The sequence below is a fragment of the Stigmatopora nigra genome, chromosome 23 (assembly GCF_051989575.1).
Source record: "Stigmatopora nigra isolate UIUO_SnigA chromosome 23, RoL_Snig_1.1, whole genome shotgun sequence".
Lineage (NCBI taxonomy): Eukaryota > Metazoa > Chordata > Actinopteri > Syngnathiformes > Syngnathidae > Stigmatopora > Stigmatopora nigra.
In genome coordinates this window covers 6,860,259-6,874,258 of record NC_135530.1, presented here as the reverse complement: position 1 = coordinate 6,874,258, position 14,000 = coordinate 6,860,259, and the positions used below count along the sequence as shown (strand labels likewise).

The following is a 14,000-nucleotide window of genomic DNA, read 5'->3' as shown; positions in this document are numbered from 1 at the left end:
CAGTAGCTCAGTCCACTCTTATTAGTTTGTCCTGTTTTACAGCCCCTTATCTTTTTTTAAATGACTTTTTAATATCTCTTATACTTTCCTTTTGACTTAACTTTTTTCTTTATACTTTAATGAGTGATAAGTATGTTAATACTTTAGTCCTTTTTTTCCTTTTTGTTTCATATGTACTATTAACGGACGCACTTTTTTATATGTATCGTATCTTGTGCTGAACCAGCCCGTCTGTCAAAATTTTAAAGTTAATGTAGCCACCGGGTCCAAAAGTTTGCCCACCCCTGAAATAGTCTATATGGATCAGTTCCAGGCCCAGTCAAATAAAGAGAAGGCACAAAAACTAATAGTGAAGTAATTTAGTTTAATAAAGTAATCATATTATTGGATAACCTGCAATTCCATGGAGCATTAAAAATGGCTCATACCTGCATGTATTGACAATACTTACTTTACTATGTAGGTTTAAAATGGATGGGAAGACTGCTGCTTTAATTAATACGTTGTAGAATTAAAAAAAAAATATATATACAATGAATCCCTTAAAAATGGTAACAATTCTTACAAGTATAAAATGCCACAATAATGACAGTTTGTCTCTTCTCAGTCTTCTTGTGCAAACCTGCAAAAACTTACCTTGCAAACTGTGGAGGGAAAAGTCACCCGAGTTTGTTACAATAAAAAACAATCGTAGTAAAACTGCGTAATGGTATAACAACAGCAACCTTTTGACGCAAAAGGGAACTCCTTCTTGTACCGTGTTTTCTTTTCTTTACACTACTACAGCAAGTGAACATCAAACACTACTAGGACAAGACAGTACAGATGAAAAGTACTAATTTCGCCATGTTTGGTTACAATTAAAACTGCCAGAACAGCGGTTCCTAATTACAATTCCCTAGAGTGACAATGTGTGCAGATATCCGCATTTTAGGGGCAACTTCAGTAGGGGGAATTATTTAACCGAATTAAAAACATGGATGTTGGAAATACAACAAAAATGGGACAAACCCAACAAAAATGGCACATGGAAAAATGACAACAAAGAAGTGTTACATAGTAACAATACAGGGATTTCATAGTGGACAACCAAAAGGGAGAACTGGATATTTTTCCCAGTGTGCTAACTTGACATCCAAATTTTAAAATACGCCGTGATAAATACAAATAAATGAATGTAGCTGTTTAAGGTACTATGCAATATCATATGAAATGCCAAAAGGAAACAAAAAAGATCCATAGGATTAGCAATTGGCCCTTTGCAGTACCACTTCAACGAGAGTACACATACATCCAAAAAACAGGGAACAACGTTACTTGCACTCGGCTTAAAATGAGCAAATTAATGCAGATTTCCATTCGTCATATCAAAAAAATAGCCCATAAAATCTTACCTTGCAAATAAAGGCCTCCAATGACTATATAACATCGTCAATATAATACACACCTTACAGTACATTTAATATAAATGAGCCAGTTCCAACCGAGTACCTCAGTAAACATATTTTATTACAACACCATCTAGACTTGATCAAAAGCAGGGACAAAACCATTCTAAGCACAAAAAGACGAATGAGAATGAATTAAGCGTGATGTGGTGTGGCGTGGTGAGGGGGAAAGAGTGGGTAGGATAAGGGCCCTATATAAAAACTGCTTTCTGTTGGCAGCACACAAGAAAAAGCCATAAATGCTTGTCTATTAAAAAAAGGAAAGATGGGCATTTTTAAGAGTTGTGGCAAGAAAAAGTTGATCACCTAAGCGATATGAAGGCGGGCTGTTTTAACAAGTGACGCGAGACCGAGAATAAAGAGGAAAAAAAAACAAAAAAATAAAAATAAAAAAGGCTAAATGGAGGACATTTCCAATAACAATGAGAAGAGGTTTGAACAAGCTTACAAATGAGCAGCTCCTGCACCCCCTCTGCACACTAGACGTAGACAGTAGGAGTTGGAAAGACGATGGAGGAGGAGGAGGAGGTGGCACTGTGTGTCTAGCCATGCAGGTGATTGGTTGGTTGGTTGGTGTCGGTGGGGCTGAAGTCCATCCTCCTTTTTGACCGTCCATCCATCGGTGTTAGGTAGTGAGCTGAAAGGTGTCAAAATGGAGGGTGGTGTTTGGTCTCAAGGCAGCGCAACAGTCAACACTCTCCTCTCATCATACAGTTCCAATACAACACCCCAATTACACCTGGGAGATATATACAGTGGTACCTCAGACATACAAAAATTGCAGGTTACGAAATCCTTTGATTTGCCCATTGTGGTTCCAATATACGAACATTAGATACAAGTGACCAAATTCCATAAAATGTCAATGTTTCCCGTAACTGTTATTTTATTTTGAAATTGTCGCAGGGGTTTTATGTCCTGGTTGACAATGTCCCTACACTTGGCTGGCATCTGATTGGCTGTCTGTCTCCCAATTAGGAAGTCTCCATTTGAGTGTGGTTAAAGCAAATTTGTTTTATATTCGAAATTGCTAAAGTGAATGAAATGAAGTAAAGTTATTTTGAAAGCATGAATTTAAAGTTGTGTTTAAATGTTTGTTTGTATGTGATGGTATGCTAATGTTAGCTTCTTAGTTACAGCTAACTTTTTTTAATTCATTTTAACACTTAGAGTAAACCATTTTCTTAACATTCTCTCATTTGTGTTTCTCACATCTGTAATTAAATAATTGGGAAACTTTGATCATTTTTAAAGGATTTGGTCCGTCTTTGTTGTTGAGAATTTACAGATAAAATACAGCTCTACTTACAAAAAAATCCAGGTTACGACAAGTTCTGGAACCAAATAAATCCGTAAGTAGAGGTACCACTCTATATCTAAACAACATACACACAAAAGGCTGCCGACCTTCAGATCTAGGTTACAAATGATATATTTGACACGGACACGTTGAAGAAAATGACAGCTTTGGAGGTTTAAAGGCTTACGTTTTGCAATCCCGACATCTGAAACCTTGATTCAAGACTGCTTAGAGTCAAGAACTCTCGATACATTCTTACTCTTGGGCAATGTTCCCTCTAATTTTCCATTGGTCTGGGCAGAAAATCAACCTCCCTGAGCGCACTGAGTACCAGCGTGAGCGACATCATCATTGCTCGCTTTGGGCACACCAGTATCACACATGCCATAAGCAGGTGCATGTCAATGTTCCCTCTAATTTTTCATGTAAAAAATGCTGTTAAACACGAAAAACATAAGAGTGGATAGAGCTACTGCCACGTAAATGGCGGCATCATGGGGAAAGGGGTTAAATAATAATAATAATTACAAAAAATTGGATTTTATTTACTGCGAGCCATATGATTGCTGCTGCGCAGAGAAGACGAGTAGTGCGCAATTGCGCACAGCTTAGAGGGAACATTGCTTTGGAGGTCTAGTGGCTTACGTTTTGCAATCCCGACATCTGAAAGCTTGATTCAAGACTGCTTAGAGTCAGGAACTCTTAATACATTCTTACTGTTAGGTTCATACAGCAACCACCCGCCATAAGACAACCATTGGCACAATCAATTTTAGTCAACGCAGTTCCTTCACACTACATTTTCAGCAACGGTTATTGTATCCATGCTTTCCAAGTGGAATATTTTTTTCCAGTTTTGAGACCAGTAAAATATATGAAAGGGCTAAATTTGTGTTACTTATCGTATTATTCCTAGCACAAAAATGAAAACTCAACAATGAGAACTAAAATTAGCACATTGGCACAATTTAAATGAACGCTAACTCTTCCTGTGTGAAGTTAACTTTTGCACCTTTGCCCACCTTACAAAAATCTCTTTCCATCCCTCCTGGCATTTGCCTGATTTCATCAATCACAATCAATATTTCATAATTTAACAAAACAGCCACTAGATAATGACAACCAAAAGGGCTCAAATACACCCCACAACTATAGAATCAACCAAATTAAACATAAAAATAAATTCTCAACTCCTTCGCTTCCATTGGTTGTAAATGAGACGGCCAGTTAATTTTGACTTGGAAAAGATGGCAGTGAATGGTCACTGTCAGTCCTCCAAATCCAAATGCATTGGACGTCTATCGCCATCAATGGAAGTGAATAAATTGAATTAAAAAAGACAAGTTATTAGCCAACCAATTAATTAACAAAAGAAGCTAGCATCACAACCCTCTACTACACTGATGTCAATCATTTTCCCCCTCAAAAGAGACAATTTTCCCGGGCAAAAACGACTCATGTTGGTCGACACATTCCTTTCAAAAAGGCACACACAAACAGGTTCCTTAAATTTTGGCTTTTACATGTTTCAAAACACTGTTTTTCTTGACAATGGCGAACACACTACACAGCATCACTGATTAATTTTGACAAGTCAATTGACCTAAGCCATGACCGGAACCCATGGAACATTAGCGACCGCTCGTTTAGTCATTTTTCAAAGCACTGGAGTCAAACGATTAAAGTGCTGTATCCATACATTTTTTTTATACTCCCTGTAAGGCAACTGTCTCAATCTGCAGACCACTTGTGTGCAATAACAGAACATTTCAGGGAATGTTTTTTTCCAAAATGTCAATCCAGCCCAGGGGTCGGGAACCTTTTTGACGAAAAGTGCCATAAACAATTGATATTTCCAAACATTATTCCTTGAGAGCCATACTCCGAATTTAAAAGTCAAAATACATGAAAATGTGAGCATTTATGATTCATTTCACCACTTTGAAAGTAAAAAAAAGACTGAATTCTTTTGAGAACATTATTTCACTGTTGCTAATCAATCCGTATCAATGAGAGTATACATGCAGAAGAGTTTAATGAATGAAAAATATGATTTAAAAAGGCGGAGAGCCATATAAACCCATCAAAACAGCCTCATATGGCTCCAGAGCCATAGGTTCCCTACCCTTTATCTAGGCAATTGGTTTAATTATTGCTGAAATGTCCTTTTTGGCAAAACTGATCATCAAATATGACATGAAAATGGAGGACACTATCAATACTTGCATCACAGGGACTACATTGCATAACAGCATTAAAAGTTATATTGCAATGTTAACATGTTGTTTTTAAACGATTGCCTCAAAAGAACTTCTTTTAGGAGTTGTTTTAACATTGTACAAGTGCATTTTTTTTTACCTCATGTCCACTGAGGATCTCATGTATGCAACTGCTGTGATTGGTGAATACTGTGACAATCAATTCTGGAAAAGAAACCAGTTTGCATTGCTCTTAATGGAAATTTAGTTTAATATTTTTTAAGAGGTTCTCAGTGGACACAAAGTCGTACTTGCCGGGCAGGAATACAGACGCTCCCCTACTTACGAACGAGTTAGGTTCCGAGCGCTTGTTCATAAGTTGAAAGTGTTCCAATTGAAGTTGATTCAGTGCTATATTTTGTATTATAATTTATGTTTAAGACCTATACAAATATATTGAAAGTTTATGAGTGAATTTGCATGTTTATAGCTTGTATAAGTAACCAGCATTGGTTTGTACAAAAAAAACATTACATGAAATGGAGACAATACATCCAGTACTGTATACATACATTAGAGAGATTTACTAGAAACTGTCCGAAAGAAGCTATCTAATGACGATTGCAGTTTTCTTCTTTTTTTTTTTATCATAAATGATGCGATTTGTGCAACTTTCAATATTTGGGTCCTTCTTTCTGTTTATGAACAGTACTGACGGCCGAACGACTCAAGTTGTATTCCCGTGCAACTCTCACCACTTTCTCACGCGTATCAAGCTTCTTTATTATTGCCACTTTGGTTTCAAATTAAATGGCTTGCCTCTTCCTTGCACCCCCCTCACTTTCCTGCCTTTTGCTTTTCACCAACCAAATTGAATAATTGATACACCAAATATTTCATGAAAAAAATGAAAAAGCTTCTTTGCGCACTGGAGATACGTCACGCACTTACGCACTGCAGAGGAAGGTAGATGCTGGGTGAGCTGAGTTCTCACAGCGCCAGGCGTCGGTATTAGCGGCGGAAAGAAGCACTACTCGTAATACAAAATCGAACTTATTACATTTTTCGACATAAACGCAATTTGCAGACATGTTCGTATGTACCGTTTGTTTGTAAGTTGAATGTTCGTATGTACCGTTTGTTTGTAAGTTGAATGTTCGTAAGTAGGGGAGCGTCTGTAATTAATTTTACACCGATATCTCATGTTCCAAGCACATGAAAGCGTAGCCATTTGTTGATTCTATTACATTCTTAAGACATTATCTGTTGCAAATGCCCCAAAAATTACAAAGAAAAAATTGCCATACTCATTATTGTGCATGAATTGACATACGTTCTTCCAGAAGTCGTTTTTTTTAAATCTACAAAATATATATTTTTAAAGATGACATACATATTTAAATCTGTGTCCATTTTCATGTAATAAAAATGTGAACTTGTAAAAAAATATGCTGTCATAAGGAACACAATACCCAGTGATTACATCTGGGGTGCAATAACCGTATTCTGCATCATATACAAAAAATACATTTGTAAATGAGGACAAAGCAGAATGACTAACATCTTAAGGCAGCTACGTGTAATTTCAAAAAGTATCACCAAATTATTTCCCCAATGCAACCAGTTGTTGCTCATTCTTGTGTGGAAATGTGTTCTGTTCTTTACTGTTACCATACAAAGTTGTCAGACCCTTTTCCTTCCATTACAATTTTTGGTCTGTGGGCATTTATAGCTGTTCAAATCCATATTACCATTAGATTATTTTTACGTATAGACTCCTGTTTTCCGGTGCTCGGACGTTTGGTCGCTCGGACGTTTGGTCAAATGGTGACAGAGTGTGCTGTTGAAACCAGCTCTTAAAATCATACTCATGAGTTTAATAACTGAGAGAAGTTTAATATCTAAGTACTGTTTAATATCTAAGAGAGAAGTTTAATATCTAAGTACTGTTTAATACCCAAGTACTGTTTAATACCCAAGTACTGTTTAATACCCAAGAACTGTTTAATACCCAAGAACTGTTTAATACCCAAGAACTGTTTAATACCCAAGAACTGTTTAATACCCAAGTACTGTTTAATATCCAAGTACTGTTTAATATCCAAGTACTGTTTAATACCCAAGTACTGTTTAATACCCAAGTACTGTTTAATACCCAAGTGCTGTTTAATACCCAAGTACTGTTTAATAACCAAGTACTGTTAGATATCCAAGTACTGTTTAATACCCAAGTACTGTTTAATACCCAAGTACTGTTAAATATCCAAGTACTGTTAAATATCCAAGTACTGTTGAAAGCACCTCTCAAAATTAAATTCCCGAGTTTAATATTTAAATATCTACGGTTTTCAACAGTACTTAGATTTAAACTCGTGTCTTAGATATTAAACTCTCTCTCATGAATATAATTTTGAGAGCTGATTTCAACAGTGAACTCTGTCACCATTTGACCGGCGACCAAATGTCCGGTCACGCTGTTTTCTTAAGCAAAATAGTCATTTTTTAATGATGAAGCAGCTTAAAATGCTTACAGACCAAAATTAAAAATCACTAAAACATTTTCAGATTTTAAAAACAAACCAAAAAAAAAAAAAACTTAAATTAAACCTTCTGACATCCATCATTTTGGTATGTCAGTACGACACCTGTGAAAACATCCGATCCGGTTAAATAAGGACACTTACCTTGCACTTACCAGCTCAAGTCTAATCTTCTGTCTTCGTGGTTCCATGAGTTATCAATAAAAAAAATACTCATTGCATAACAATGGCACTGAATTTTTAAACTAAATAAATAAAATGTAAATTGCTTGCGGCTGCACCCACCTCGCTTGTCCACTAGCGGTGCCGATACTCCCTCTCTCGCTCTCGTTCGCGGTCTCGGTCGCGATCCCTCTCGCGGTGGCGGTCCCGCTCCCGGCTGCGTTCGCGGTAGTAGTCCTCGTGGCGCTCGCGACTGCGCGACTTGTGACGTCGGCTCTTCTCCCTCGAGCGGCTGTGGTCGCGCTCTCTGGAACGCTCTCGTCTGCGGTTAGAAAAAAATAATAAAATGAATACGGGCGCCTTTTTTCCCCCTTTTAAATAAACGACATGTTCGAGTCAAATCTAATCATTCCAGTCGCGATCCGGACCTGGTGGAGCCGTAACTTTTGGATTCGATTCCGTGCAGGCAATCTTGAAGAGAGCTAATGAGGACCTTGCAGCGATCGTCCGCCGAAACCTTGGACTGCTTGATCAGACTGATGGCGGTGACCAAAGTCTCGATGGCGCTGCCGTAGTCGGCTGAAGACGAGAGAGAAGAGGAACAAGTTTAGCAGTGGAGACAGCTTGGCTTCCCGCCCCAAATCCCGCCACCGACCTGCACTGGCGTCCGACACAGCTCTGGATATGGCGCTGGAGGAGATGGCCCGGTTCCTGTTCATGATCTCCTCAAACTCGGGCTCGCTCAGAGGGGTCCGGGACGGCTCCATTTCCCTGCAATTGAAAGATAGTCTCAGTTGTCAGAATTGGGTGACCGGACGTTTGGTCGCCAGTCTTTTGGTCCCTTTTGGTCGCCAGTCAAATGGTAACAGAGTTTACTGCTGAAACCACCTCTCAAAATTATATTCATGAATTTAATATCGGAGTTTAATATCCAAGTACTGCTTAATACCCAAGTACTGCTTAATACCTAAGTACTGTTTAATATCCAAGTACTGTTTAATATCCAAGTACTGTTTAATATCCAAGTACTGTTTAATATCCAAGTACTGTTTAATATCCAAGTACTGTTTAATATCCAAGTACTGTTTAATACCCAAGTACTGTTTAATACCCAAGTACTGTTTAATATCCAAGTACTGTTTAATATCCAAGTACTGTTTAATATCCAAGTACTGTTTAATATCCAAGTACTGTTTAATATCCAAGTACTGTTTAATATCCAAGTACTGTTTAATATCTAAGTACTGTTTAATATCTAAGTACTGTTGAAACCAGCTCTCAAAATTATAACTATGAGAGTTTAATATCTAAATATCTACTGTTTTCAACAGTACTTAGATAATAAACTCTCTCTCTTGAATATAATTTTATGAGCTGGCTTCAACAGTAAACCCTCGGTCACCATTTGACCGGCGACCTAAGGACTGACGTGGCGGCCGAAAAAAGCCACAATTTGTCGGATTTACACACCTGCCTCCGGGACCGTAATCTCCCCTCTCGTAAGGTGGCGGGCGTCCGTACGGGTCGTTTGGTCCCGGGGGCCCGCGGCCCTCATTGGGCGGCATGTTATTGCCACCAGGCGGGGGGAAGAAGGCCGGATTGACATGGGGAGCCGGAGGAGGACCGCCCGGCGGGGGTCCTCCCAGGTGAGGCGGTGGAGCCAGAGCCAATGGAGGCCCGATGGGGCCCGGGGGGCGCGGTGGGAAGGGACCAGGTGGCGGGGGACCCTGCTGCGGAGGTGGGGGCCCCGGAGGCGGACCGTAGCCTGGGGGCGGAGGGCCGGGCGGCAGAGGTCCTAAAGGCGGCTGGCCAAACTGACCCGGGAAGAGAACCGGGGGAGGAGGCCTGTCGCCCCGACTGGGAGGACCCAGAGGAGGCAGGAGACCCTGGCCGGGAGGGGGTCCGGGTGGGCCGGGGGGACCGGGAGGAGGACGAGGGGGACCCTGCACGCCACCTAAAAAAAGCAAAGCATAGACACAAAAAAAGACAAATTAATCTACAATGTACTGTTGTGGGCTGATGATGGCAGTTTAATAGACAACTGGGCCGCTCGCTATTTGATTGCAAAGCGTACCATATTTTAACGACTATAAGGTGCACATAAGTCTTAAATTATCTCCAAAATAGACAGGGTGCCTTATAATCCAGTGAGCTTTATATAACGGACCAAAACTAAAATTGTTATCACAATAAAATAAATCAGTCGCTAGGACAACTACGGCAAGCAGCCACCGACTCTACTATTTTCCTGTAGACAAAGTACTGTGCAGTGAATGCTGGGACATGTAGTTATTTTGTCAATACACCCAATGGATTGTGGCCTAGCGATCGGCATCAATACAGTTGCCAGGCATGGGGGGACAGCCTTGGAATAGTTAAGCTAGCTACTAGCTAGCTACTATTTGCGAATGGATTGTGGCCGCCTGGACGAAACTATTTAACTCAGCGTTTTCGATGAACAATTGTTCAATTCGGATGCAGAAAATGAATGAGGACTTTGATGGTTTTGTGGGTGATGATGACGCGAGAACATTGTAAAATGTTGCCTTTTTAAAAACATGTTTTTAGTGTGCGGGAAAAGCATGCATTTGGTGCATGTAGCACCTAATTAGTCTGTTTGCCGTTGTAGTATATTGATACTATTAGTGGAAAGTTATCACAGCCGTCAACTATTTTGTATTGGCAAAAGGACTATATATCCCAGCAGTCACTGTGCACCGCAAATAGAGTCTGGGGGTGCTTCCGTAGTGCCATTGCGTAATGACATTTTAATATTTCTTAATACATTACTTTATACTTTACTTTGTACTTTATACTTTAATGATGTGCTGAGTATGTTATTACTTTAGTCCCTTTTTTCTGTTTATGTTTCATATGTACTGGTAACAGATGCACTTTTTTATATGTATCATATTTTGTGCTGAACCGGCCGGCCCATCTGTCAAATTTTTAAAGTCAACGTGGCCCCCGGGCCTCAAAGTTTACCCACTTCTAAAATACAGAAATAGCACTCGTTATTGACTTTGTGGCTAAAAATATGGCAGTCTTAATAGTCGTGAAAATACGGTACTTGTATATGGAACCTATTCCGAGCACAGACTTTGGGCGCAAGGCTCTATTTGGGGGTCAGACAAAAATGGATAAAATTAGTCAGTCACATTAAAGTGAGGCATTTCACCTCTGTCGCGCCAGCTCCCAGGATTGAAACTCATTTCCAAGTGGCCATCTTGGTGCCTAATCAGATCAGGTCTCATCCCTGAGCCTAACAGGGAGGAAAAAGCAAACCAAATCACTCAATTTTGCCTCCCTAGCCCAAGTCATGGGCCACTAGCAGAGACAAAAGATGTCAAGGGAAGGAGAAAAAAAAAGTGGCACTGTTCCCTCATAGTCGAAGAACGCAGGCAGCCAAAGGCGATCGGAAGCTTAAAGACTTTTCGGAATGGCGGCTCAAGCAAAGGAGGGGAAAAAAAGACAGAAAATGACAGCAAATACATCCATCAAATTAACTGACCAGGGAAGTGCGGTGGTGGTCCTCCAGGCCCGACTCCACCCGGGAAACGGTCACCCCCGGGGCCCCCGGGAGGTCCGGGAAACCTGCCTCGACCTCCACGACCGCCCATCGGAAAGCCGCCGCGGCCACCGCCGGGGGGGCCGGCTTTCCCTTCGCCTGACATTTGTCCAGACTGAGTACCTAGCAGGGGGAAAAAAATCTAGTTTGTTAAGAAAAACCTTGCATTGCCTGTTTGTGTATGATGGCTGATAAAGTGGACTTACTGTGCTTACTTTTACGGGACTGCATCTCAAACTGGCTGAGAGATTGCTTGTTGCACGGTGCTACAATGGGATTCTGTCCATGCAGCTCTCTCTTGGATAACAGGTCCATTAGCTTCCTGGACGATCCATCAGAGCCCACGCACACTAAAGCGAACCTACAAGGACAAAAGATAGATGTTATAATGTAGTACCACCAAACGGGTTTCGACCCCGGAACACGGTGCTCGGACGTTTCGTCCCCAGTCTTTTGGTCGCCGGTCAAATGGTGACAGAGTTTAGTGTTGAAACCAGCTCTCAAAGTTATATTCATGAGTTTATTATCTAGGTACTCCTTAATATCTAAGTAGTTTAATATCCAAGTACAGTTTAATATCCAAGTACTGTTTAATATCCATGTACTGTTTAATACCCAAATATTGTTTAATATCCAAGTACTGTTTAATATCCAAGTACTGTTTAATATCAAAGTACTGTTTAATATCCAAGTACTGTTTAATATCCAAGTACTGCTTAATATCCAAGAACTGCTTAATATCCAAGAACTGCTTAATATCCAAGAACTGCTTAATATCCAAGAACTGTTGAAACCAGCTCTCAAAATGATATTCATGAGTTTAATATCAAAATATCTACTGTTTTCAACAGTACTTAGATATTAAACAGTACTTAGATATTAAACTCTCGTTCTACATATTAAAGTCTCTGAAAGCAGCTCTCAAAATTATATTCATGAGACTTTAATATCTAAGAGAGAGAGAGAGTTTAATATAAGTACTGTTGAAAATAGTAGATATTTCAATTTTAAACTCTCAGGTTTATAATTTTGAGAGCTGGTTTCAACAGTACTTAGGTATTAAACAGTACTTAGGTATTAAACAGTACTTGGGTATTAAACAGTACTTGGGTATTAAACAGTACTTGGGTATTAAACAGTACTTGGGTATTAAACAGTACTTGGGTATTAAACAGTACTTGGGTATTAAACAGTACTTGGGTATTAAACAGTACTTGGGTATTAAACAGTACTTGGGTATTAAACAGTACTTGGGTATTAAACAGTACTTGGGTATTAAACAGTACTTGGGTATTAAACAGTACTTGGGTATTAAACAGTACTTGGGTATTAAACAGTACTTGGGTATTAAACAGTACTTGGGTATTAAACAGTACTTGGGTATTAAACAGTACTTGGGTATTAAACAGTACTTGGGTATTAAACAGTACTGGGGTATTAAACAGTACTGGGGTATTAAACAGTACTGAGGTATTAAACAGTACTGAGGTATTAAACAGTACTGAGGTATTAAACAGTACTGAGGTATTAAACAGTTCTTAGATATTAAACTCCCATGAATATAATTTTGAGAGCTGGTTTCAACAGTAAACTCTGTCACCATTTGACCGGCGACCAAATGTCCGCTCACGCTGGAACACCGACCCTTTAGATTGCCCGTTGGCCCTGTTTTCGAAGAACTTGATTTCCAAAACATCTGTGACTCCTATCGAGCGGATGGCTTCCGTGATGTCCTCGTCCGTGGTCCACTGAAGGAGATGAAGAAGGACGTCATTACAGTGAAATTTGTCAGCCTGGACTTTCATTCAAAGTGGACCCAACTCACCCAGGTGAGGTTCCCAATGTACAGGGCGATCCGCTTCCCGGTGTAAGTGTACACCACGTTGGGTGCAGGTGGTTTTCCTCCATCCGATCCCCCCTGCGCAGGTAACGAGTCCAAATATTCTCGGTCCTCCGGTGCATCGCCATTATTGGCGGAGGGGGAGATCACGTCGTCGTACAGGTCGATCTGTTCATGAACTGGGTACTCGGGTTCCTGGAATACACAGTTCAAACCATTCAAAAACTTCAAAGTCGTTTTTTTATTTTAATTTTGATTCGATATCCAAGTCAAATACTTCAAACGACATGGCGAACGCGCATTTTAGAATGATTTGGACTCCTAGCTCAATCGCGCTGTTAGCAACATCAAGCTAAGATGCTAATAAAGCGATTCTTTGGCTTTGTTAACTCACGGCTAACCGCCATGCTAAGGCGGCAAAAGTATTAGCATCCGACTAAACGGGCAGGTTGATCTCAAAGGAAACACCGTTATAAAAAACGCACGGGCATCACGTACCGATCTCCCGGGGTTAAATGGCAATCGGGGGTTGTTTTTCCATACATTAGCGTGAAAGAACATCGCCGAACGGTAGTGAAAAGCACTGCGAAAGACGGCCATCACGCGAGGGGCGATGGATCGATCGACAAAGGTGAATTTAGGTCTCGATCGCCCCCTCGAGTAATAAACAAATGTAAAAATATATTCTTCAAGGGTACGAAACCGTGCCGCTTAGATAAAATTACCTGGCTAAACTCCTCCTCGACGTCAGCGTAGATGTCGATGTGATCTACACCGTCCGCCATTTTCCTCTGGCGCTCGGCTACACACACACACTAAAGAAGCAATTGAGCGCTGTTGCAGCGCCCTTTCATGGCCATGTTAAGTATTACAACGCTCAACTTTATAATCTCAATCTCCCCGTTTATTGTAATTTCGAAATGATTTCATTTCACAACGAAGGT

At 40.2% G+C, this 14,000-nt stretch overlaps 1 protein-coding gene across 4 annotated transcripts; it reads right to left on the bottom strand.

Annotated features, from left to right (window-relative positions):
- Window positions 1-1,488: 1,488 nt before the first annotated feature.
- On the bottom strand, window positions 1,489-13,971 carry cpsf6 (cleavage and polyadenylation specific factor 6). Of its 4 annotated transcripts, none has more exons than XM_077709524.1 (11): window positions 13,782-13,971; window positions 13,042-13,251; window positions 12,861-12,964; window positions 11,423-11,577; window positions 11,160-11,339; window positions 10,827-10,910; window positions 9,119-9,602; window positions 8,304-8,419; window positions 8,077-8,227; window positions 7,772-7,970; window positions 1,489-7,663 (listed from the first exon to the last, which is right to left on the bottom strand). In XM_077709524.1, the coding sequence occupies exons 1-10, from the start codon at window positions 13,839-13,841 to the stop codon at window positions 7,784-7,786; spliced, it is 1,731 nt and encodes a 576-aa protein (XP_077565650.1). In that variant the 5' UTR covers window positions 13,842-13,971; the 3' UTR covers window positions 1,489-7,663; window positions 7,772-7,783. The 4 variants fall into 4 exon arrangements, with proteins under 4 accessions (XP_077565650.1, XP_077565651.1, XP_077565652.1 ...); XM_077709525.1 differs by having other exon boundaries at window positions 11,432-11,577; XM_077709526.1 differs by lacking the exon at window positions 10,827-10,910.
- Window positions 13,972-14,000: the final 29 nt, after the last annotated feature.

Coding starts and splice junctions, on each gene's coding strand:
- cpsf6 (XM_077709524.1), bottom strand. CDS start 13,841: ATGGCGGACGGTGTAGATCACATCGACATCTACGCTGACGTCGAGGAG. Junction 11,578..12,860: donor GCCAACGGGCAATCTAAAGG/GTCGGTGTTCCA, acceptor TTGTCCTTGTAG/GTTCGCTTTAGTGTGCGTGG. Junction 7,971..8,076: donor AAAAGTTACGGCTCCACCAG/GTCCGGATCGCG, acceptor TTCTAACCGCAG/ACGAGAGCGTTCCAGAGAGC.